This window comes from Anoplopoma fimbria, chromosome 19, assembly GCF_027596085.1.
Source record: "Anoplopoma fimbria isolate UVic2021 breed Golden Eagle Sablefish chromosome 19, Afim_UVic_2022, whole genome shotgun sequence".
NCBI classification, from domain to species: domain Eukaryota; kingdom Metazoa; phylum Chordata; class Actinopteri; order Perciformes; family Anoplopomatidae; genus Anoplopoma; species Anoplopoma fimbria.
The window spans coordinates 28,611,623-28,637,982 of record NC_072467.1 but is presented as its reverse complement, the minus strand read 5'-3'; the positions used below and the strand labels follow the sequence as shown (position 1 = coordinate 28,637,982).

At 42.8% G+C, this 26,360-nt stretch overlaps 3 protein-coding genes across 3 annotated transcripts; all 3 read left to right on the top strand.

Moving 5' to 3' along the window:
- Positions 1-1,217: 1,217 nt before the first annotated feature.
- LOC129108728 (uncharacterized) lies at positions 1,218-6,263 on the top strand. The gene is made up of 4 exons (XM_054620633.1): positions 1,218-1,307; positions 2,769-2,862; positions 2,949-3,036; positions 4,062-6,263. Exons 1-4 carry the CDS (start codon positions 1,280-1,282, stop codon positions 5,046-5,048), a joined length of 1,197 nt encoding a protein of 398 aa, XP_054476608.1. The 5' UTR covers positions 1,218-1,279; the 3' UTR covers positions 5,049-6,263.
- Positions 6,264-7,085: 822 nt separating this feature from the next.
- LOC129108744 (uncharacterized) lies at positions 7,086-17,477 on the top strand. The gene is given in 14 exon segments (XM_054620653.1): positions 7,086-7,547; positions 8,681-8,774; positions 9,799-9,886; positions 10,293-10,629; positions 10,872-10,965; positions 11,224-11,311; positions 12,773-13,079; positions 13,164-13,257; positions 13,435-13,522; positions 14,175-14,493; positions 14,772-14,865; positions 14,972-15,059; positions 15,305-15,485; positions 15,488-17,477. Coding segments are annotated over 14 exon segments (2,310 nt in total). The 5' UTR covers positions 7,086-7,495; the 3' UTR covers positions 15,874-17,477.
- Positions 15,880-24,834, top strand: zgc:101783 (uncharacterized protein LOC447883 homolog). Its single transcript, XM_054620532.1, has 11 exons — positions 15,880-16,032; positions 19,347-19,456; positions 19,507-19,583; positions 21,756-21,848; positions 22,312-22,377; positions 22,454-22,562; positions 23,036-23,094; positions 23,178-23,228; positions 23,320-23,404; positions 23,870-23,996; positions 24,464-24,834. The coding sequence occupies exons 1-11, from the start codon at positions 15,880-15,882 to the stop codon at positions 24,548-24,550; spliced, it is 1,017 nt and encodes a 338-aa protein (XP_054476507.1). The 3' UTR covers positions 24,551-24,834.
- The last annotated feature ends 1,526 nt before the right edge of the window (positions 24,835-26,360 follow it).

Below are 26,360 nucleotides of genomic sequence, written 5' to 3'. Positions count from 1 at the left end.
TTTATCGAACAGCTGCGGTTACTTTGTTCGTACAGGGGAAACGTTGGAATAAGTTATGAAGATATGATGCATTATTATTACAGATTAAAATTAAAATACACACGTGTTTTCTGTTTTTATGTTCGATTAGATTTGATATAAAATGATTTATAGATAATAAAATATGTAACTTTCTCTCTCTTATGTGATGAATGAGATCTTTTGGGTTGGAGCCTGATGGTCAGTTCATTTTCAAGGAATCCGAATTAAATCTTAAAGACTTTAATTTTGAAATGTTCTACCCGGTTTCCGGTATCATGTGATCGGATGCATCGATCTTGAGAGAGGCACTTCCGGTAAACAGTGAAATACAAAGTTAATTATTCACTGAAATCTGAGTTTGAGAGATTTTTATTTGATTTAAGAGGATTCTGATATTTAACAGAAAATGTGTTTAATCAATAACAAGGTGATTATTGAGAGATGATAATAAATATAAATATAATATATATATAATATATATATATATATATATATATATATATATATATATATATATATATATATATATAAATATATATATGTATATATATATAATATATAAATATGCTCTTTAAATGAAGGTTATGATTTATAGGTTAAAGATTGTTTTGACCAAATGCTCCCTTAAAATATTCACTTTATTGATTAATCTTCAATTCAAATATTTTCAATTATGACATCCTAATAGGCAATCTGATGGTTTTACAGATGAATAAAAACCTAAAAAACACGCCTTTAATATCATAATTTAATACTAAACAAAAATGTATTTTCTGTTTTCTTAAAGTGACTAAAAGTACCTGTTTAAACTATTCAATCCTTTGTTTTAAAAAATGCTTTTAAAATGTTATCTGTTTGAATAATTGTTCCTTTTATTTGTTTGGTTTGGTTTGCTTGTCTTTAAATTTACATTCGTGTCATAAACTATTTAATTTAATGTATTTATTGTATAAATCAAAAACAGATTCATTTTTTGCACATAAATGAAAACAAAATAAGCATTTTGTGAAGTGAATACCTACATTTTATTCATTATGTTTTCTTTGTCTGAGAATATTTAATTATTTCCAAGTTAACCTGCAGATTTAGTTGGTGTATACATTTATCCGCCGGTAGGTGGCAGAAAAGCGCCGCCGGTGAATCTCGACTGCCGGATATTCTACAGAAGAAGAAGAAAATCGTTTCTCTTCCGGTCTCCACCGGATGTTTTGGGTCTTTTGGAGGGAGGAGCTGAACGCGTGAAAAGAAATAAAACAAAATGGCAAAAATGGAGAACGCGTACAGAAGTAAAGAGACTTCAACATGTTTATTTACTAAGAAGTTCATATTTATATCAGTCTTTGTGAAAACACTCCCCGCTAACGTTGTTTTAGTGAAACATTTCATTTGTTACCTGCTGTTGTGCTAGAGATGCTAAAGCTAGCTAAGCATGAAAACACTGCTTCTAGTTAGTGTTAGTGTTCTTAATGTTCTTAATGTTCTTAATGTTCTTAGTGTTCTTAATGTTCTTGTTCTTAATGTTCTTAATGTTCTTAGTGTTCTTAATGTGTTCTTAATGTTCTTAATGTTCTTAGTGTTCTTAATGTTCTTAGTGTTCTTAATGTTCTTAATGTTCTTAGTGTTCTTAATGTTCTTAGTGTTCTTAATGTTCTTAGTGTTCTTAATGTTCTTAATGTTCTTAATGTTGTTCTTAGTGTTCTTAATGTTCTTAGTGTTCTTAATGTTGTTCTTAGTGTTCTTAGTGTTGTTCTTAGTGGTGTTCTTAGTGTTGTTCTTGATGTTGTTCTTAGTGTTGTTCTTAGTGTTCTTAGTGTTGTTCTTAGTGTTGTTCTTAGTGTTGTTCTTGATGTTGTTCTTAGTGTTGTTCTTAGTGTTGTTCTTAGTGTTCTTAGTGTTGTTCTTAGTGTTCTTTGTTCTTGTTCTTAGTGTTGTTCTTAATGTTGTTCTTAGTGTTGTTCTTAGTGTTCTTAATGTTGTTCTTAGTGTTGTTCTTAGTGTTGTTCTTAATGTTCTTGATGTTGTGCTGATCAGAGGTTTAATAACGTCATGATGGTTCTTATGGTCAGTGGTAAGAACAGGCAGCTGCACAGTAAACATCTAAACAAACTGAAACATGAAGGTTGAGATGAAACATGGACACCAGTGTTTCCAGCCAATAGTCTAAATGAGACATCCCATAATCTCCACGCTGAGGATGAGTTCTTATCCTCTGACAGACAGCCGTTATTAAACTGGTTGTCCACCACAATAAAACATTTAGATAAGGTTGCTTCAGGGTGAAGGAGTTGAGCAACATGTTGCTTGTTATTCTCACTGGTTGAGTTTTATTATTATTATTATTATTATTATTATTATTATTATTATTATTATGAGGCAGATATGTGATCAGACTGTACACCCTGTCATGGGTGCAGCTTTGAGTCAAACAAGTTTAAATCCTGCTTTCAAAATATTTAAGGATATATATTCAAATACCAGTTGAGTCGCACAGTGAGAATAAAACAAAATATGTTTTAGTTGAGTTGATGAGTTATAAAGTTATAAATAGATTGTTTTATTTGCATGAATTTAGAGTTGAGTCTGATGTAAACTGTGACAGATGAGCCTGTTGCTTAGTTACAGATACTGAAGTCTTTGTCTTTAACAGCTCAGAAGGAGACAAATGATTTTGGAGATCATAGTGAAAACCTAAATGATGTCAGGAGGATGATGAGGATGATGCTGATGATGATGATGTGTTTCCATAGTGACAGACGGAGACATCAGGCTGATGATACAGCTCCGTGCCACCAACGCCGACATCTTCACAGGAAGGAAGAACTCTGCCATGAGAGGCTGGAGGTCAGTCTGGTCTGGTCCCAGACCACATTCAGGATCCTGTTCATCTGATCCTCATCTCTGACGGTGAACTCTCTCCTCTCCTGCAGGGCCATCAGGAACGAGATGGGGATGCAGAAAGTGCTGACCGCTCAGCAGATGAAGAAGAAGTGGAACAACCTGAAAGAAAAGTACAGGGTCAGTCTGGCTGTTCTCGTTTATTGTCACACTTACACAGTGTGACATGTTCATTGTCATCACATCAAGACTGTGAAGGTGCTGAGCTGCTGGGGGTTAACGTGTTGTGGGATGGACTTAAAGAGACGGCAGTGATGTTTAAAAGTAAAGATGTATGAGCTTCTTCTCCACAGTCAGAGTTTTACTACAGCAGAGACCGACAGGAGGACCAGTAGGGGAGTAAAGCTACGTACTGCTGTGGATGGGGGCAGAAGTGAGGAATGTAAAGTGGAAGGAGGAAGGAAACTTAATCTACTTTTGGAGTCAACCAAGTATTAATGTCTAGGAAAAGACCTCACTACCTCTCACAGCAAAGCAGCCAAATCACATGACCTCAATCCTCCTAAAGAACTGATCAAGTCCAAGGAATGTCTTGTGTTTCACTTTAGATTTGATTATCACAGAAATGGTTCTCATGTTCTCATAACGCTGGCATCAGCAAAAGGGATTTTAGATCCCTGTAGGCGGCTGTGGCTCATGGGGTTGAGCGGGTCATCCTGTAACCACAAGGTTGGTAGTTCGATCCCTGGCTCTTATAGTCCACATGTCAAGTGTCCAGCCCGGACGCTTCACAGCAGCCCATTGTTCCTAAAAATAGTGTAGGATGGGTAAATTCAAACTTCATGTATGTAATGTAAAATGATGATTCTTATAAAGTTAATTCTATATCAGTTATATTTAGAATATTCTCACCTCTTCACCTGGCTGTCAGACTCACCTTCTCATTGGGAACTGTTTGTATGCTCTCTTCAAAGACACCGGACTCCATTGACAAAAAACAGTAATGCCTCTTTTATTTGTTTGTATGTGTTGTGTTGTGACTTTGGTGAATCTGAACTCACCCTTTCAAAGTCACACAACAACATGAACAAACAAACCTTTTTATCGGTTAAGATAAGATAAGTCCATAAGTGCTTCATGTTCTATGAGCTGCTGCTGTCTGGATTTAAATAAAGTTCTATATACTAATGATCCGTCCCCTGTAGGCTCTGAAGAACCCTCCAGTGGGCATGGAGACCCAGACCAGATCTTGGCGCTGGTTCTACCTCATGGACGAGGCCATGAACGGCCAGCTGGCCGGGACCGCCAGCGTTGTCCGTCCGTCCCCGCCTAGGGAGGACGAGGAGGAGGCCGCCAACTCGCCGCCTCCTCATCCTCCCAAAACAGAAGTGTCTTTTACTGGACTGAGCTCGGTTGAGATGGGAGCTCTGGAGGACGTCATGGAGCTCAGCGGGATCGAAGCATGCGGGAGCGTCGAGGCCGAGAGCAGAACCGAGTCACCTGCTGAGTTTGTCCCAGACGGACATCACAGAGATCGTCTGAGAGGACCAGAGGCTGAGAACGCTGCCATAAACAAAACCCAGACCACCGTCCTCTACGCCACCTTACTGCCCGACTGCACCCTCGAGACCAACAAGACGCCGGCCTCCTCCGGCCTCGCCGTTACGGAGGACAGGGAGGCCGACGGGAGGCTGGTCGAGCTGCAGAGAGAGTGGAGAGCTCTGGAGAGAGAGCAGGCCGAGTTTGACAGAGAGCTGATCGCTTTAGAGAGAGACAGAGAGATGCTGAACAGAGACACGGCCACTGTGGAGAGAGACAGAGCGGCCGTGGAAAGAGACAGAGCGGCCGTGGAAAGAGACCGAGGGGTTCTGGATCGAGACCGTGTGGTTCTGGATCGAGACCGAGCCTTTCTGGACAGAGACCGAGCCTTTCTGGACCGAGACCGAGTGTTTCTGGAGAGAGCCAGGGAGGATTTGGAGAGAGAGCGAGCGCTGCTGAGGAGAGAGAGGGCCGTCCTGCAGAGGGAGGGGCCGGCCGTGGACGGACACCAGGCGGAGGTGACCACAGAGAAGGAGGTGGTGCTACAGAGCAGGTTCTACCAGAGACTGATGTCTGCAGACCTGGATCCGGACCAGCTGGAGACCAGACAGAGACTGGTGTGTTTGTTCCAGAGGCTTGTTGAGAAGCTGTGAGCGGAGGAAGCTCAGTTCTGTGTTGGAGAGAGATCTCACTTGACGAAGGACAGATATGGACCTCTGACTAACTCTTTCTGTTCCTCATGTCAGTGTCAATAAAGACTCTTCTGCTTTGGTGTACAAACAACATTTCCTTCCTCTGTGTCACTCTGGGCGTTCTAAGGTGGAAGTTCATAATCATGGAGAGAAACGTAGTGGCATCTTTGGCCTAAAATCTAAAACGGTGGTCCCACATCTCACTGTGAGACACGTCCATTAATGCAGCTTTCCACAGCCACGATACCGGTCCTTCCTCTCCTCCTCTTCCTCTCTTCCTCTTTTGCAGTTCGTTCGATGCTTTAACTGCTCTGTGTTCTTGTTTGTTGTTTGCAGAGCGGCTCAGAAGCGTCTCTGCTCTCATGTACCTTTTTCCTGTTAGCGCTACGATCCACCACACAAACACAAGATAAGATCAAAGTGTATTTATCCAGGGAGGGGAATTATTGTGCAGCTTGTTACAGTACAAGTGCAAATAAAACAAAATATAAACAGCAGAGATGATCAATAAGCTGCAAAAACTAAATGAACACAACAGACATCACACAATCTGATCACCTCCACTGATTTTGTTTACATCATCTCACATTAACACCATCATTGTTGTCCCAGTCTAAAGTTGACCTTAGTTTCATAACAGTGATGCTGTGGATTCAGTTTGTCCCAAAAAAGACATCTTTCCACTAAAAATCTGAATAAACTGACAGAAGTGTAATGACCCTGACTGCTGCTGCTGGAGAGAAGAAGTGGATCAACAGAGAAGCTTTTATGGTTTCTGTAACATTCAGAGAGATGAAGCACGAACCAGGCTGCAGCCCTTTAAATCCTGTAAAGCAACAAAAGACAAATAGAATATAAATACTAGTCTAACACGCTTTATAAAGCTCTATTTATCAGGAGGGAAAGTGCAAGACTGCAAATACAACAAATGTACACAATTCCAGAAAGTAAACTGTATGAAAACAGTATGTGTCAAAATAAAAGCCTCGAACCTCTTTTTAAAAAGGTTTCGCTGATTTGTAAGATTCCACTCTTCAGGAAACTGCTCATTATGTATGTAGTATATCATAGACTGTTGATACATACAGCGGGTAAAATAAGTATTGAACACGTCACCATTTCTCTCAGTAAATATATTTCTAAAGGTGCTATTGACATGAAATGTTCACCAGATGTCGGTAACAACCCAAGTAATCCATACATACAAAGAAAACCAAACAAATAAGTTCAGAAATTAAGTTATGTGTAATAAAATGGAATGACACAGGGAAAAAGTATTGAACACGCTTACTGAAATGTATTTAATACTTGGTACAGAAGCCTTTGTTGGTGATGACAGCTTCAAGACGCCTCCTGTATGGAGAAACTAGTGGCATGCATTGCTCAGGTGTGATTTTGGCCCATTCTTCCACACAAACAGTCTTCAGATGTTGAAGGTTCCGTGTTGGGCCTCTTCTATGAACTCTGATCTTTAGTTCTTTCCATAGAGTTTCTATTGGATTCAGGTCAGGTGATTGGCTGGGCCATTCTAGCAGCTTTATTTTCTTTCTCTGAAACCAATGGAGAGTTTCCTTGGCTGTGTGTTTGGGATCATTGTCTTGCTGAAATGTCCACCCTCGTTTCATCTTCATCATCCTGCTAGATGGCAGCAGATCTTTATCAAGAATGTCTCGGTACATTTTTCCATTCATCCTTCCTTCAATTATATGAAGTTTGCCAGTGCCGTATGCTGAAAAACAGCCCCACACCATGATGTTCCACCTCCAAACTTCACTGTTGGTCTGGTGTTTTTGGGCCATTTGGCCTCCAAACATGGTGTGTGTTATGGCCTCCAAAGAGCTCCATGTTGGTCTCATCTGAGCAGACTATACTCTCCAGTGTGTCACAGGCTGGTCTGATGTTGGTCCTGAGGCTGAGGTGCTCCTCGTCTCTTCTGTCGTTCTTCATAGTTTTATTTTGAAGGGCCCGTTAGCCCCGCCCCCCCCGGCGCAGGTCACCTGACGGAAGCGGCTCCAGCGTGAGATCGAGCGCACCCTGAGGACGGGATGCTTCCTCCGGTCCGAGACCAGGACACCAGCGGCCCCGCGCACACGCACACGCACGGACACGGGAGGCGCGGCCCCGCGTGCGCGTGTTGTTTAGGCTAAGCTAACGGCTAACAGTTAGCTGCTAACGGCTAACAGCTAGCAGCTAACGGCTAACAGCTAACGGCTAACGGTCCAGGAGGAGACCTGAAGCGGGACAGAGGAGAGCTGCCGGGGGACAGACAGCATCGGGCCTGAGGGCCAGGACACCTCCTCCTCTTCCTCCTTCCTCTTCCTCCTCCTCTTCCTCCTTCCTGTTGCTCCTTCCTCTTCTTCCTCCTCCTCCTGGAGTCCTGTCCAGACCTGGTCTCCTTCATGGTCACTATGGATTCAGCCCTGAACCCGCTGCAACACTTCTCAGAAAACTCCTATAAAAGTAAGAGACCCTGGTGGGGTCAAACCTGTGTTCTGTGTTCCCAGTGTCCAGTGTTCCCAGTGTCCTGTGTTCCCAGTGTCCTGTGTTCCCAGTGTTCCCAGTGTCCTGTGTTCCCAGTGTCCCAGTGTTCTGTGTTCCCAGTGTCCAGTGTTCCCAGTGTCCAGTTTTCCCAGTGTCCTGTGTTCCCAGTGTCCTGTGTTCCCAGTGTCCAGTGTTCCCAGTGTCCTGTGTTCCCAGTGTCCAGTGTTCCCAGTGTCCAGTGTTCCCAGTGTCCTGTGTTCCCAGTGTTCCCAGTGTCCTGTGTTCCCAGTGTCCAGTGTTCCCAGTGTCCTGTGTTCCCAGTGTTCCCAGTGTCCTGTGTTCCCAGTGTCCAGTGTTCCCAGTGTCCTGTGTTCCCAGTGTCCCAGTGTTCCCAGTGTCCTGTGTTCCCAGTGTTCCCAGTGTCCAGTGTTCCCAGTGTTCCCAGTGTCCTGTGTTCCCAGTGTCCTGTGTTCCCAGTGTTCCCAGTGTTCCCAGTGTCCTGTGTTCCCAGTGTCCAGTGTTCCCAGTGTCCTGTGTTCCCAGTGTCCTGTGTTCCCAGTGTTCCCAGTGTCCAGTGTTCCCAGTGTCCTGTGTTCCCAGTGTTCCCAGTGTCCTGTGTTCCCAGTGTTCTGTGTTCCCAGTGTCCAGTGTTCCCTGTGTTCCCAGTGGCCAGTGTGTTCAGTGTTCCCAGTGTCCTGTGTTCCCAGTCTTCCCGTGTTCCCAGTGTTCCCAGTGTTTTCAGTGTCCCCAGTGTTTGTGTTTTCAGTCTCCACTGTTCCCAGTGCCCTGTGTTTCCAGTGTTTGTTTCCAATGTTCCCAGTGTCCTCTGTTTTTAGTGTACTGTGTTGTTCCCAGTGTCCAGTGTTCTCAGTGTGTCCAGTGTTCCCAGTGTCCAGTGTTCCAGTGTTTCCAGTGTTCCCAGTGTGTCCAGTGTTTCCAGTGTTCCCAGTGTGTCCATTGTTCCCAGTGTTCCCAGTGTCCAGTGTACTCAAAACCCGTCTTCCCAGTGCAGAGCGTTGACTGGGTGACACCAGAGGACTGTGAGCTGGAGGTTTCAGCATGTTGACATATGAAAGGTGACCTTTGACCTCTGACCTCTGACCCCTCTGCAGTGACGGAGGAGGACGTGAAGAGGCTGATCGAGTTCAGGGCGTCCAACGAGGCTCTGTTCACGGGGAAGAGGAACTCGGCCAAGATAGCCTGGAGGTAGGACCAGAAGTACCAGCACCCAACCCAAACACTGTTCTGTAGTCTGAGCTCCATGTGAAGAGTTTATTAAATATGATTTATGGTTTAAGTACACCTTAAACCATTAGTCAGTCAATCAATCAGTCCATTGATCAAGTCGTCCATTGACAGAAAATTACTTCAAAACTTTACTGCAACTGATGTTTTTTCAGTGTGATGTTAGTACTTCATCACATCGTGTGTATGTGAGTGTTCCTCTCAGCTGACTCCTGTCTTCTTCCTGTTTATTCTTCCTGTTTCCTCCTACTGCTTCTTCCTCCTCTCTCTTCCTCCTCTCTCTTCCTGCTGTCTCTTCCTCCTCTCTCTTCCTCCTCTCTCTTCCTCCTCTCTCTTCCTCCTCTCTTCCTGCTGTCTCTTCCTCCTCTCTCTTCCTCCTCTCTTCCTGCTGTCTCTTCCTCCTCTCTCTTCCTCCTCTCTCCTCTCTTCCTGCTGTCTCTTCCACCTCTCTCTTCCTCCTCTCTCTTCCTGCTGTCTCTTCCTCCTCTCTCTTCCTCCTCTCTCTTCCTGCTGTCTCTTCCTGCTCTCTTCCTCCTCTCTCTTCCCTCTCTCTTCTCTTCCTCCTGCTGTCTCTTCCTGCTGTCTCTTCCTCCTCTCTCTTCCTCCTCTCTCTTCCTCTGTCTCTTCCTGCTGTCTCTTCCTCCTCTCTCTTCCTCCTCTCTCTTCCTCTTCCTTCCTGTGTCTTCTTCCTGTCTTCCTCCTCCTCCTCTCTCTTCCTCCTGCTATTTCCTCCTCTCTCTTCCACCCCTTTCTTCTTCCTTTCTTCCTCCTCTCTTCTTCCTCCCGTCTCTTCCTCCCGTCTCTTCCTCCCGTCTCTTCCTCCCGTCTCTTCCTCCCGTCTCTTCTCCTCCTTATCCTCCTGTTTCCTCTCTCTCTTCCTCCCGTCTCTTCCTCCCGTCTCTTCCTCCCGTCTCTTCCTCCTGCCTTATCCTCTTCTGTTTCCTCGTCTCTCTTCCTCCCCCTCTTCCTCCCCTCTCTTCCTCAGCACCATCCTAAAGGGCCTCGGTCTGGAGGGGAAGCTCACAGCGGACCAGATCGCCAAAAAATGGGATAACCTGCGAACAAAATACAAGGTGAGCAGTGAAGTTCTTGAAAAGCATCTGTGTGTTTGTTTACCTGGAGCAGCAGAACGTCTTGTCTGTTGACCTCCATTCAGATTAGACACGTGAGTGTTAGTATTGTGTATTGGGTTAGATTTTAGAGGGTTAGGGTTAGTTTATTTTCAGATTGCCCCACCTTAAATAATGTGATCATTCAATTAAATCTGGTTAATTCATGCACAAAACATCAGTCAGCGTTTTCTCTATTTCAAAATAAGAGCGCACTGTTAATCAATACAACTTGATTAAGGGTTAACAAATCAAACCTTTAGCTGTGGTTCAACATCCAGGTTAGCTGGATAATCTAACAGGATTATTTAAGCCTGGATCAGTTAAACCACATTTAAGAGTGTCTCTAAGTATTGCTGTGGTCTTCCAGGACCTGAAGCAGCCGTACCAGGGTCAGGACAGCATCGGGGGGGTGGTGGAGTCGTGGCCCTGGTTCCACATCATGGACGAAGCCATGCACGGCCGCCTCTACAACAGCAGCCTGGTGCTGAGCCCGGAGGCCGCCGCTAACGCCGGACACCGCTGCAGCCTCCAGAACAACCACAGCCAGGAGAACACCGACATCCTGGAGTTCCTCATCAAGACCGAGATGGACGACACGGTGAATCAGGAGGCCGGCGGGGACGACGGGGGGGGCCACAACGAGGCTCCTCCTGCTGAGGGAGTCCCCATGGGCTGGAGAAGGATGAGCGAGTGCTCCTATAAAAGTAGGTTCTCCCCCTGTTCCTTCCTCATGTTTCCTCCTTCTGTTTCCTCCTCCTGTTTCTTCCTCCTGTTCCTTCCTCCTCTTTCTTCCTCTTCCTGTTTCCTCCTCCTGTTTCTTCCTCCTGTTCCTTCCTCCTCTTTCTTCCTCCTGTTCCTTCCTCCTCTGTCTTCTTCCTGTTTCCTCCTCCTCTTTCTTCCTCCTGTTTTTAGCACTCAGCATTAAATCTGTTGTTCTCGTTCCCAGTGACGGAACCAGAAACAGAGAGAATGATCAAACTTCGAGCTGCCAACGAAGCTTTGTTCACCGGCAGGAAACATTCAGCCAAACCGGCCTGGAGGTGAGTTTCAGATGGCTCCTCTCAAGTTCACACATTTGAGAAGCTAGAAACTTCTAAATGTTTGTTGCTTTTGCTTGAAAAACTATTAAAATAGTCGCTTACACGTTTTCTGTGTCAGAGATGATGATTTATTTTCATTGTTTACAAGTTTTATTACTTTCCATAAATGTGTTTTTAAGAAACACTAAACTCTCTTTCCTCTCGCTCTTCGTCACGGTCTTCAGTCCTGGATTCAACCTGAGTGTTGGTTTCTTTCAGAGCCATCCTGTACGAGCTGGGTCTGCAGGGGAAGCTGACCACGGATCAGCTGGCAAAGAAGTGGGACAACCTGAAGAGGAGATACAAGGTAAGTCCAGGTCCAGGTCCGACCCCCTCCAGCTCCTCAGACCACCGATCCAAGACTCACAGTGACGTCTCTGTTTGAGAGATTCTGGGCTTCATGCAAAGATCGACTCGACCCAACTGAGAGAGAGATTTAAGAGAGCTGACGGCTGTGCTCATAATTCAAGATTAACTTCATCATCATTCAAACTATTCACAGCAGAACGTGCTTTCAAGAGTAAAATGAATAAGTCATTTATCATTCAGGTCCTAATGACTCTGAAGAATGAGTTCTGTTTTCATATGCAGATTTCTGAAAACACAACTTGAGACTCTGGCCTTCTTTTACTCACAGATAACCATTCTGTTGAAACATGACCATAAATAGGACGGACCAGGTAGATTTATTTGGGGGTTTGGATTATGCAAAGGGTTAGGGCACAATAACTTAACTATTTATTAATCCGCTGATAATATTTAGTTATTTCTTTAATTTTGTCTGTAAAACATCTGCACAACAGTGACAAAAGCTCATCATAATTTCCTATTGTCTAATCTGATGTCCTCACCTCTTGTTTTGTCTGAACAACAGTTCAAAACCAAAATAAATTTGAAGTCTGATCAATGTAAACAGGAAAAAGAAGCAAATCCTCATATATGAGAAGATGGAACGATCAAACGTTTGACACTGAAAAATGGTTGATTTAATTATCTGACGATCGACTCTTCTAATTATAAATTCTTGAGAATTAAATTTGTTGAGTTGTAACCAGTGAGTTCAGAGAGTTTGGTGAATCTGACTTGAATCAATCGGTCAAAGAAGACTGATTGGAAAAACTCTGATAAAGATCCAAACGCACTGAAAGCAATAAGTAGTTGATGCTCTGAAGGAGCTCTGCGGGCATCAAACGGAGTGAAGCTTCTTACCTCATAAACTATCTTTGACATCATCCTGCAGAGAGAACTCAAACCACTGACAGCTGATGTGACCTACAACAGGCAACTTTTTAATCCGTAAAAGCCACAGTAGTATAATAATAATGAATTAATAATGTATGTCTTTATTAAGATATCGTCCTCTGGGTGAAAATCTGTAGCTGTTTATTCCTTTTACCTTTCTCCAAACTGATAGTGCAGCTTTGGTCCCTGAGTCCTAATGTAAAGCTCCAAAATCCAAACAAGGTGAGAGTATAAAGCAGATTGGTGCATGTTTGTCCATTTAAACGATATATTAGTTTACTTCTAAACACCTGTGTCGGGAGCATTCAGTGCATTTAGGCATCAAGAGGTTCTTGCGTGAGGCCTGATGTTCGACGGCTAACTTCCTGCCGTCACTTTCTAAACACAAACCACTAAAGCGGATAATGAATTGATGGTGTAGAGACGCAGCGGCGTGGCTGTGAGTCGTTGGGTCACGGTGGCAGAGTGTCGACAGGAGGATAAGGTCCCTCTGTGGACGATCTGTAGAGCTTTCTGTCTCTACCAGGAGCTGAAGTTTCCCGCTCGAGGCGTGGAGACCAACCCGAGCTCCTGGCCCTGGTTCTACCGCATGAACGACGCCATGGAGGGCCGCTTCGTCGGGGCGGCGCCCATCCTCACGCCCATCGTGGAGGACGAAGACGAGGACTGCGAGCCGCTGTCGCCGACGCCCAAGAAACGAGCCCGACGCAGCCGAGGGGGGATGGCCGAGTTCCTGACGGAGTCGGAGATGGACCTGCTGGTCGACAACGAAGACAAGAACGGGTCGTCGTCTCTGGGAGATCTGCAGCGGATGGCCGAGTTCACTTACAAACGTAAGAAATGATGGACATTATGTTAAAGGCTAACTCTAAAGTCAGAACTATAATTGAGTTTTTGACCTTTGACCTTCGTTACAGTGGCAGAAGAAGACACCAGGCGACTAATTGAGTTACGAGCTGCTAACGAGTCTCTGTTTACGGGGAGGAGGAACACTGCCAAGCCGGCCTGGAGGTACAGGAGCACAACGTAGAACCTCTTCAATCTGTGATGATCTGTGACTAAACTATTAATGATTTCTTATTATTTCATTATTTATGACACCAATCATCATCATCCAGCGGTCCCTAAAGTCTACGTAGTGAGTAGTCCTGGTTTCTGTGTCATTGATGGGTCTGGTTTGGTCCACAGGGGGATCGTGAAGGAGATGGGTCTGACGGGGAAGATCACACCTGACCAGGTCGCCAAGAAGTGGGACAACCTGAAGACCAAGTTTAAGGTGACGACCTCCACCTGTCTCACCTGATCTGGAGCCGTTAGTGTTACCTGTTCAGATAAGAGCAATGAGAAATATCTTTAACAGACTCCGACCTTTTGATTCTTATTTTTCATACACAGACGTTTTTATTTATCAAAGTCATGATAAACAAAAAGAAACAGAAAACAAACTGTGAAGCAGCTTTGAAACAGCTGTTCTGTGTTTAATATCCAGTAAATAGAGAAGCTGTCCGTTTCATTACTTTATATTTATGTAATAAATATACTATTGTCATTTAGCTCCATGAGAAATAAAAGGACATCTGCTTATATGATCACTTTGAATCAGAGACGTGGTCACTTTAAGATGTTTTTATAATTAAATACTAAAAGTCCCCTGGAACATATTGGATGTGGGCGGAGCCAGATCCAGTTTTGATAATCAATTTATTGTTTAACCCTCTGAACCCCTAAAGCAGTTTGGGGGCATTTTTTCTCTCCTGTCACATTTCTCTCTGTGTTCTTTATTCTCTGTAATATAAAGTTCTGCTCCAAGTGCTTTATACATTCAACTATTTACATTTCTACATCCTCGACTTCCATCCTCTCTGACGATTTCTTACAGCTGATCAACTGTAAAAATGTGTGTTGTGTGTCTGTGTCTCTGTGTCCAGGACCTGAAGTTTCCTCCTCGGGGGATGGAGGCCCAGACTAACCCCGCCTCCTGGCCCTGGTTCCAGCTGATGACCGACGCTCTGGAGGGACGGCTGGCGGGCAAAGCTCCCCGAGTGACGCCCGTCTGGAGCAGCGAGGAGGACGGCGTCTTTGTCTCGTCTCCTCCCCCCGACAGAGACTGTCTGATGGCGGAGAGGAGCAGCGTGTCAGAGCTGGAGAACATGGTGGGGGGGGACACCGCCGAGGCCGATGGGAATGTGACCTACATCGACGCCAGCGGAGAGGAGTGTTCAACGCCCTCTGACCTCTCTTATAAAAGTAAGTTGGCCTCGTCTTCTTCAGCAGCATAAGGTATGTGGTTGTTTTATCAGACTGTATTTAATAATTACCGGGTAAAAGCAAAGCAGCCGACTGGACGATTATCGTTGCTGGAGAATATCCCAACAACAGGAAGACCATGAGTCATCAGCAGAGAGTGTTTCTGGTAATCACTCACTTTATCCTCCACCAGGTTGAAAGCTGTCTTTGCCTCCTCTCTCCTCCTCCTCCTCCTCCTCCTCCTCATCTGTTTATTTACACCTGTCTGTCTCCCACAGTGACGGACCAGGACACCAGGAGGATGATCCAGCTCCGAGCTGCTAACGAGACTCTGTTCACCGGGAGGAGAAACGCTGCCAAAGCTGCCTGGAAGTAAGAAGATGTGTGCTGATAGATGGTCTGTGCTGCAGATGTGTAGTCTGTGCTGCAGATGTGTAGTCTGTGCTGCAGATGTGTAATCTGTCCATCTGTCTCTCAGAGCCATCCTGAAGGAACTGGGGCTGCAGGGTAAAGTCTCCACCTACCAGATGGCAAAGAAATGGGACAATCTGAAGAGGAGATACAAGGTTAGTTCACTGACTTCCTGTCTGTAAGTTAAAGATCAGACTGGTGTTGTTTTATGCAACATGTTGGTCCGTCCCTCAACACTGTCTGACTTCCTGGCTGTGTCTCATTGGTTCCTACTGAAGATGTAGATCTTTAAAAACACAGATCTTTAGTTTCATCAGTAAAACAGCTGCTCGCTGTAGTGTTTCTCCTCCTTTTCCTCCTCCTGACCTCTTTCTCTCCCTCTCCTCCTCCTCCTCTGTAGGACCTGAAGTACCCTCCTGTTGGGATGGAGAATGTAGCAGACAGCACCTCCTCCTGGCCGTGGTTTCACCTGATGAATGAAGCCATGGAGGGCCGACTGACGAGCAGCGCCCCCCTCCTCACCCCCGTCACCCAGGACGACGAGCAGCACCCCTCCCCCGCCCCCAGACACAGGTCCCGGCCCGCCCCTCCCCCTCCCCCTCCTCCTCCTCGGACTACGGACAGGAGGCGTTCGGTGACGGCGGCGAGCAGAACCAGCGCAGCTCGGAGGCGTGCGAGGGCCCGCTGGGAGGACTGGAGAGGGAGTGGGAGGTGGTGGAGAGGGAGAGGGCGGCGCTGGAGAGGGAGAGGGAGATGGTGGAGAGAGACCGAGCGGCGGTGGAGAGGGAGCGGGCGGCGGTGCAGGCGGAGCGGCTGTGGTTGGAGAGGGAGAGGGCGGCCGTGGAGCGGGACAGATCCATGGTGGAGCAGGAGAGGGCAGCACTGGGCCGGGACAGGGAGGTGCTGGACCAGAGGGCCCTGATGCTGAACTCTGTGGGACACTCCGGACACCTCAACGCTTTAATGTAGACCAGCATGCGGCGGGGGGGGGGCTGTGGACCTGGACATCCGCTGTGGAGAGACACGTCTGGACCTGGACGTGGTCTGTCTCCACACAGAGCTGGTCCTGGTTCCAACAGGAGAGCTGCACACAGAACTAGTGACCTCGTCCTCAAACGCTGGTTTAAGGTAGGATGTGAGTTATTGATCCAGATATCTGTTTTTAACATAAACAATCTGGATTCAGATTAGTTTGTTTTTTAAGAATCATGACCAAGATGCTGAGCAGAACACTTTACAGCCGGCTGAACTTCTGGGTCTGGTTTAGTCTGGACTAAAGCTCAGCTGGTGGTTGAGTGTTGGAGGACGTCTCCTCTGAGCTCTGGGCTGTAGACGTTTCAGCAGAGGAGGTCAGAGCAGATCTTCACTCAGCGGTTTGTGTTGGCAGCGTAGAGTCTTCTGAGCATCAGCGTCTCTTTTTAAATTGTTCCCAAAACATCCTCAATCCTAAACTTTTCTATTTCACACTATTATGACAAAAACAGAAAACCCTGTTTGTGGGAGCAGATCGGTGACGAGCTCATCTCTTCAAAGAACGAAGCAGAAACGTTTGGTGCTCGTGGAGAAAACAGAACAATAGATAGGAGCACAAATATCTAATACAAAGCACCGGAGCGATGCCAGTCCATCATACAGCCGTGGTCATATGTCAACATGTTGTTGTCATAGAAACATGAGCATTTCTGCCAGAAATAAGAAGGCGTTTTGCGGACACAGACCTTAAAGTGTCCAATCAGCTCCGACAGAAGAGCTTTTATTTTCTGTTATTAAACCGGAGGACGCAGAGAAAAGTGAACAACTTCAACATTCTACATCCTTCACACGAGACCCAGCGTCAGCCCTGAAGAACAGAATCAGAACGTGGCCTTTTAGCTCCTGATAAGAGTCTTTATAACCACTCCAGTCCGTCAGTTTGACATTAGAAACAGATTATTATTGATCTGTTAAGAATGATTGTGCAGCTCTTCCTGTTGAGACCTCTGTGGTCTACTGGTAACCAGTGTCACCAGTAGACCACCACCGTTCGTAGACCAACCCGGGATGTAGACCACTTTGGACCAATGACGTGGAGCCGAACAAAGAAACTGGACTCATAAACAAACTGATGTTCATTCAAGTGTTTATTTGGGCTCCACCCATTGTTTTGTATTTATTTACAAGCTGTTCTTTTGTATTATTTTTATTTAAACGTGACGGCGGACGGAGCTGCGTTTGTTTCTTCCTCTCATGACGTCACTTCCTGCTGTTCTGAATGTTTTACAGAAAATAGTCCGTCTGCTGCAACATGAAGATTTTTAACCCGTTTCCTCCGAACAGACTGAAGCGACTTTTCCTCTTTCTCTCGTTTGTACGACATGAGATTAAAGTTTCATTATCACTAATGTTTGTCTATATGGAGGTTGTGTTTCTTTATTTTATATTTTTCCACTTTCTCCTGTTCGTCCATATGTTTTGGCCCTAATGGTGCGTTCAGGTGCTCCTCTGAAGGTCACGAGTTCATGAGCTTTAAGAGATAAAGAGGAAACAACATGGACGCTACAAAGAAGAGTTTTATTGCTCAGAGCGTTAAAAAACACGCTGATGGCTGTTTCCTGTATTTAAATAAACCAGTAATATGAATTATTATTAATTAAAATGTTGATGCTGATAAATAACTTTTCTAACTGATCTGGGTCACTCTCTGAGGCTAAACCCTAAAACGGTTTCTAACCATCGACCAGACATTTACTTTCTTTCACCAGCTTTTAATAATTTAACTAATCCTAAAATGATCCTCCAGCAGTGTGTGTTGGTGTCTGTCTGGGGGGCGGGGCTTATGTTGTTGTTGAGCGGGGGGAGGAGCCAAACAGCAGCCAAATGGTGTTTCATCTTCATTTACAGTCAGTCATTTAGCAGACCTTTTCTCCAAAGCGACTTACAGTCAGTAGTATGTTACATATCATTCACCCATTCACACACTGATGACAGGCTACCATCAAGGTGCCACCATCAGACTCTAACTAACATTCATCATCAGTCCACACCGATGGCCTTCAGGAGCAACTTGGGGTTAAGTGTCTTGCCCAAGGACACATCGACTGCCGAAGCCGGGTATCGAACCACCGACCCTCTGATTGGAGAACTGCCTTGCTCTCCACTACGCCACAGCCGCCTCATCTTCATGACAGCTTCTCATTTGTTTTCTGATATTAACGTCACTTTGAGCTCTTGTGACGCAGCTTTTAATGTTTTTTACAACAATTACACACAAAAAAAGAATAATGTCAACAATCAATAATTAGTTTGTGTTTCAAGCAAAAATGAACCAAATCATCAGTTTGATTGTCAGTCGTGAAGATTTGCTGATTTTTCTTCAACATATTTATTCAGTTTATTTAAATATAAGAGAAGCAAAAAAACCTATGTTTGTCATTTCTGTTACACATAAACGATTCTGATTGATCTGTTGATCGATGAAGCTCCAGTTGAAAGTTCAGGGAGAAGATGTGAACTTTGTGTGAAGATTATTTAACTATGAACTAAACTTAATAAAGAGCGAGATGAAGTGATGAGATGGTGAAGAAGCACTGACGGTCATGAACAGACTGTGAGGAACAATCTTCTTCATAAAGTCAACACACTGTTTCAGCTTCTGTTGCAGTTTGTTTTTCAAATGTGTTTTATTGAGTTTTCCTTTTAACAAAAACAAGACAGAAAAGGAAAACGACATTTTAAAGCTGAACTGTTCAGCTCAGCAGTAGAAAACTGTGTTGCTTCATGTATGTTCGTAGTTAATTTGTCTCTTTTATGGTCGTTTTCTGTCTCTTCGTGGTCATTTTGAGAGTCTTCCTGCTTGCTTTGTGTCTGTTCAAGTGATCTTTTGCAGCTGAAGTCCAGAGGAGCACTGACACTTGAGCCTGTTCAGATATCATCCATGAAAGCACTAAAGTAAGTATCATGAAGTTATTACTGTTTAAAACCTCAGTGGTCCTCAGTTTGAATCTCTTGGACTCATTAAACTCATTAAACTCATTAATCTCACTCATCAGTCAGCTGATCAGCATGTGTTCCTCCTCTCTGTATGTCAATGCTGATTCAAACAGGAGAGGAACTAGTTTAATGATTGCATTCATATTTCAGAGCCGTACAGGTGTGATGTCTGTGTGTGTGTTTAACTTCAGGGCTTTAATGTTTACCTTCATAACACGGCTGACCTCACTCACATATCACTCATATCACTCACATATCACTCATATCACTCATATAACTCATATATCACTCATATATCACTCATATAACTCACATATCACTCATATAACTCACATATAACTCACATATCACTCATATATCACTCATATATCACTCATATATCACTCATATAACTCATATATCACTCACATATAACTCATATAATTCATATATCACTCACATATCACTCATTCCCGTGATGATGTCATCAGCAGATAGCCGGCGTGGACTCTGGCCCTCCTGGTGCAGCAGGTTGCAAACTGGTTCTCAGGTTCTGGGAAGGCGGAACCGGATCAGCCTGTTTGTCTGCGGCTCATGAGAGAGGGTGAGTCCGCTCTCTGTGTTCCTCTCATGTCCTCTGGTGTTCATGTGCAGACGGAGAGGACGCACTGAGGAGCTGGAACTCAAATACCTGCACAGGTGTGTAGTACTGTATCAAGTACACTTTTCAGGTACATTTTACTTTCTACTTTACTTCAAATAGAGTATTTTTCATGAGAAAATGAATCATTTGAGTCATTCTGTCAAACGTTTCCCGTTTCCAGCTCCTTGTGTGTTTCGTCTCGTCTCTGATTTACATATTATATATTTGATGTATCTATAAAGATAAGATGTATAGATATATGTTATAGTTATATGATGGTTAACTGAATATCTTTGTGTTCTGGACTGAAGAAACAAGACGTGGATTTGATTTTCTAATATTTTATAGAAAACTATGAATGTCGACTTTTCATTTGTATTTTTCTGCATTTGTGTTGCAACTGGAGCGGAAAAAAATGAATCAGTTATTCAAGTGACAGATAATGAACCGTTAATTAACTTTAATTATTAATAATTTAATTAACAGACAGCAGAGAGTTCAAAACTCCAACGTGAAGATTTGCTTCTTCTCTCATCTGATCCGGTTTGGTTTCAGACAAAACAAACGATTCAAATTTGGGAAATTATTTTATTGTGAAAATAAACATTATTTTTTATTTTTAAAAGATTATTTCGTTCACTCAAAAACTAGCAGATGCAGCTGCAGGAATTAAACAAAACAAGCAGAAACTTTATTTTTCATCAGTAAAACGGAGCTAAAAATAACAGATGTGTGTCTTTTTTAAATATTTAATAAGAAGGATAATAATTATTATTATTAATTGATAATGACAATGTTCTTTAGTTGCTAACTTTTTGTGTAATCTGAGTACTTTTCTGCAGCTCACACCTGCTCATGTTGCTGCACCTGTTCAGCAACATGAGCAGGTGTGAGCAGCGATGATGATGAAGATGATGAAGACCGTCCTCAATTCTTAATCCTTTTCCATTTTTCTTTCTTTTTTTTTTAACAGGAAAAACAAATATGGGGAAACGATATATCTTCAAAGGAAGTAAGTTTTTCATTCAGTGTGTGTGTGTGTGTGTGTGTGTGTGTGTGTGTGTGTGTGTGTGTGTGTGTGTGTGTGTGTGTGTGTGTGTGTGTGTGTGTGTGTGTGTGTGTGTGTGTGTGTGTGTGTGTTTTATGTCAGCAGTTACTTCCTTATTGATGACGTTGCTGAGGAGTGTCTGCCGTCATGAGTTTATTGTTTGTATTCTAAATCTGTGTCAAACTTAATGTGTTCATGTCTCAATAATGTTTTAGTGTTTAATTAAAACTGGCAGTGATTTAATTTTTTTAACACATTTTATTAATAAGATATGAATAATAACATTTATAAGTATTTATTATATTATTGATTTATTGGCCCCTTGAGTAGCATAAGCATGTTTTATTTTGTGACGGTTAACCTCTGACGTATTTATACTTTAAACTGCTGACGTCTGTGTTTTATGAATAAAGAACTGGCCTTTTGTTTCCTGTGTGGATGACTAATGGACCTGTATTGATACAGAGCGAAGGCTCACTGTGGTTATCATGAGTCGTGTGTACACAGCGTTAGAGTTACCGTCAAAGAAGGAAAGCATCCAACAGTAAAGACGACTGGTGGAGAAAAGGTTCAAAAATAAAACGTCACCAAGTTTTATTTCATCTGTATGTCCATGTGTGTCAAGAAAGGAGTTATGTAATGTGAATAAACTGTCACTGTGAGCTTTAAAAAGAGCGTTAACAATATGAGATGGCGTTAGATCAGCATGTTATCAGGTCTGTTTTCAGCTAACTAAAGAAAACATAAAAGAAGCTCACGACAAAAAGAGTCAAACAGTCGATACAAATGAGCTCAAATAGAAAAGACACAGGAATATACAACAGTGGACTCACACGGTATCTTTCCCAAAGATTGTTTGAAAGGTCACTTCAAACTGGCTGATTATAACAGACTTTAAGTTCCACACATACTTAGAATACCTTTCACCCTTGTTCTTAGAATTCTTCCTAAAAAAACCTGATTTGTTCCATGAACCTTTAAAACGAAGCGACTTAATTAAGATCAAACTATTCAGTTTTATCTCTAGAAGAAGATCTTCTCTCTCTTCCTCTTGTCTTTATATCCAGTTTGGCAACAGATGAAATGTGTCTCATTTGAGATTCCTGTAACCGGATGGACTGGAGTCCTTCAGCCCTCCATCCTGTTGACATCCAGTCCGACTGGTGGAGCTGCTGATGTTTGATGATTGATGTCTCTCTTTGTCTCCTGCAGAGGTTTATAGGATCCTGCTGGTTTCTGTGCCAGCGGTTGTTTTTATGACACTCATCCTGCAGAAATACGGCAGCCCACTCAATGACTTCAAAGGTAACGTTCGATAGCTCAGTCCTGAGTTCCTCTCATTGTTTTGATCATAAACTTTTACTACTTAGACTCTTAGTAGTATCTTCTTCATTACAACTTCATGTACTGAGTGCCTCAATAACGTCAGCTCAGCTGCATCTCCTTCAGAAAGACGGCAGTCAAAGAAGAGAGAACACATAAAGAAGTAACCTGACAAAGTGTCAGTAAAAGTACTACTACCACACTGTGAAGACACAATATGTACCTCTGAGGTGTAGTACAGTAAAGAGTACAATATTTACTCTGAGATGTAGAGGAGTAGTAGAAAGTAGCGACATGGAAATACTCTAGCAAGTGCAAGTACCTTGGATTTGTACTGCAGTAGAACCTGGTTACATTCTATCACTGGGGAATTAGAGACGTGTTTGAAGCTCTAACACAGACAGTTTATTTAAATAACGTCTGACTGTAACTCTTGTTGTTCCAGAGGATTTGCGTCGTTCTTTATCTGAAGGACCAGAGAAGTCCAGTGAGAACACAACGCCCTCTAAAGGTCAGTGATCATCCAACCTGATCAGGATGGAGGAGTGAAGCTGTTGATGGGGGTTAAATCAATGTCTCCTCTCCAGCTGGAACGTGCGCCGTGAAGAGAGAATGTCCGGAGGATTTCTTCAGCTTCTTCGTCCAGAGTGGAGCCGCCACCGTCCTGGCTCCAAAGATCTGCCTCGACAACGACCTGTAGGTGTTTCACCCAAAAACTTCCCCCTCAAACACTTCCTGCTTTCATCTCAGCCAGTAAATCTAAACTATGAACTCATGTTTGACTGAGTCAGCTGGTGACGCTCCTCTGGTCCTCTGGTCCCTCTGGTCCTCTGGTCCTCTGGTCCTCTGGTCCTCTGGTTCTTCTTATTCTTTTGGTCTTCTGGTCCTCTGGTCCCTCTGGTCCTCTGGTCCCTCTGGTCCTTCTGGTCCCTCTGGTCCTCTGGTCCTCTGGTCCCTCTGGTCCTTCTGGTCCTTCCGGACCTCTGATCCTTGTTGTCCACTGGTTCTTTGGTCCTTCTGGTCCTCTGGTTCTTCTTATTCTTTTGGTCTTCTGGTCCCTCTGGTCCTCCTGGTCCCCCTGGTCCCCCTTCGGGTCTCGTTGGATTTGTTTGCTCTTCCTTGTCGTGTTGATGCCAGCTGGTCTTTACAGTAGATCAAACTCTCCTCAGGGTTCTTGGAACAGTCATGAACAACGCTGGAATTGGAATAAACCTTGTTATCGCAAACAGTGAGTGTTGAACCATCAAACATCTGTTTCTCTCTGAGCGTCTCCCCAAAGAGGAGAGTCTCTAAAGTCTCTGTCTTCAACAGGTACAACAGGAGGAGTCATAAAGACGGGGAACTTCGACATGTATAGTGGCGGTACGTAGGCGCTGATCTTCTACCAGGTGGTTCTGGATCTTCATGTGTTCCAGGAAAGAGTTCAGAGTATGACGATATGTTTGTGTTCCAGAGGTGAAACCTCTCATCGAGTTCCTGGAGAGCATTGAGACGGGATCTCTGGTTCTGATGGCGTCCTACGACGAGCCTTCATCAAAGTAAACCTCATCGATTTATGATTATTAACATCATACATAAACAATATTAACATTATCACTAATACATTAACAATATTAACTATATTAAACATTATTAACATTATTTCTAATACATTAACAATATTAAGCACAATACTTATTCATTTACATATTAACATTGTTAATAATTCATTAACATTATTACATCTGGGACCTGCAAATGTTTTACAGGAAAAATGACTTCAACCATTAATAAGTGTCACATTTATTTGTCAATCCACAAATTGATTAATGGACTAATGTTTTCAGATGTGCTTGTATAAACTGTCGCTGAGTTTAGTTTAGCGTCATATTGAATAAACTCTTTGTATGTTTTGTGTGTAAAAAGACTGAATTTGAAAAAACTCAAATAAAGTAGCTTATTGATTATTGATCGTGTTGGAGTTAAAGCTGATCGATCCTGTGTGTGTTTGCTCGTTTGATCAGGTTGACTATAGAGGCGAGGAATCTGATCGCTGCACTGGGAAGCTCTTACATCAAGTCAGTGGGATTCCGAGATAACTGGGTGTTTGTTGGTGGGAAGGACGTGTCGGTGCTGAGCAACTTTGAGAAGGTAACAGCTCACAGATCTGATCCTTATATTGATCCATCTTCTTCTCTGGTCCACCATTAAAAATAATGTGCTTTCTTAGCTACGTGGCTAACTTAGCTAAGTAATACGGCTGCAAGTCCCTATTCCTTTCATTATTGATAAATTGACCAATTCTTTTCTTGATAAAATATGAATTAATGTTGTAAAATGCCTTTTGATGTCATTTCCTGCAGCCGGAGGTGCTTGTTGTGTTCGGCCAACAGTCCAGTTCTTAAATACAATCATTTAACTATCACATATAAAGATATACACAAAGACAAATAGGAGCATCAAAATAAAGAAGCTGCAACCGGAGAATGTTTGACTTCAGAAGATCGTTTTTCTGTCGATTAACTAATCGATCAATCGACAAACAAACAGATGTTTTCCTGCTTTCTTGTTGTCGTTGCATCAGAATCAGCACCGTCTTCCTGTTGTTTGTTTTTCAGTACCTGAAGAACGACAGCACAAAGAATAAATATGAGGATTGGCCCGAGCTCATCGAGATATATGGATGCATCGCCAAAGACCTGTAGTGGTCAGCCTCTGAACCAACAGCAGGAGGAGCAGAAAGCAGGAGCAACAAGTCCAGTCTGAGCTGAGAACAGTCCATGTCTGAGACTTTGGTTTGTGGACTGACCTCTGGATGAACCAGTTACTGATCGTTAGAAGAGAAATCACAGAAATCAACCTTCCTTAATGTGACCTTTGACATTAGTCCCAACTGTTGCTGTGACAACAACGAGAAACACACATTTTCATTTAGGTCTGAGGGACGTTTTAGTCTTTTGATTCTCCACGTCCTCTGAAGGAAAGCGTCCTCCACACGTCTCCCAGTTAAAGGTGCATTCAGCCGTTCTTTTTCCACTTGTTAAGTCCGAATGATTCATCGGAATCAGTCACGTTTTCTCTGAGCCAATCAGAGACAAAGATTCAGCCCACAATGTTGTTTGTCCTTTTTTTAAATTATCCTTTTATTGTACTGATTAATGTGTTTATCTTCAAAATATGATTTTTTTAACTTCTAAAACTTCATTTTGTTTGTGTGAAATACTTATTATGCTATTGAACATGTATAACTATACATGACAGTCAGGAGCAGCTCTGAGGATGAGGATGAGGATGGAAAACGTTTTCTCGTTTGTCTCAGCAGGGAATCACGTCTCTACCGAGCAGAGAGTTTGTCTCTGGACACGAGAGCCGAATGAATAACTTCCTCTAAAAGTCACTTAAGTCAAAGACTTTTAATAGTTTGATAAATTACATGAACATTCATACATCTTTAAGAAGAAATAACCTGTGTAACTGATTATTTTGAAGGCTTCCTGTAATATTTCTTTCTTTAATATTTATAGAATGTTTGTGTAACGGATCAGCTGTGGCAGACAGGAGGAAGACAACAACAACAAAATAACAAAGTTCAGTTTTTCAACCAACACTTAAGATTAGTCAACAGTAAAATCCTCTTCTGGTTATAGCTGTAGTTATATGTCAGTAAACTGGAAAAGTACTGCAGTATTTTACCCAGTAAAGCTTTGATAAAATGTTTTTTTCTCCATAAACACAGAAAAGTCCAGTGAACCGATTCATACAAGTTAGAATGATGTGAACAGAAGTTTGCTCCAGTAACAAACAGAAAGCAGCATGTTAGACTACGTCCAGTTCCTTAAAAGATAATGTTGATTTAAATCACGTCAAGTAAACGCCTACAGACACAGTACAAATGAAATATAAAAAACAATGAATATAGAACTTATTATGGACAAATTTTACTTACAGTCAACTACGGTCAATATTTACTGACTGAATGCTCCGGGCTGCAGTGGATTGTGGGATACAGAAAGCAGTTCAGCATGAAAATCTTTAAACAGGTTGATCTGGCTTTGAATGGCAGCATGTAAACTCCTCACCTTCATCCCAGCATTTACATTTAATTCTACTGGTGTGCTCTCCCTGTCCATGGAAGATGATTATATTTGTTGAACTTGCTGTATATATATATAGACATCTATATATACATATATATATATATATATATATATATATATATATATATATATATATATATATATATATATATATATATATATATATATATATATATAGATATATATATATATATATATATATATATATATATACATATACATATACACACACATATATATATATATAGACATATATATATATACATATACATATACACACACATATATATATATATATATATATATATATATATATATATATATATATATGTATATACATATATAATATATATACATATATGTATATACAGCGGGTAAAATAAGTATTGAACACGTCACCATTTTTCTCAGTAAATAT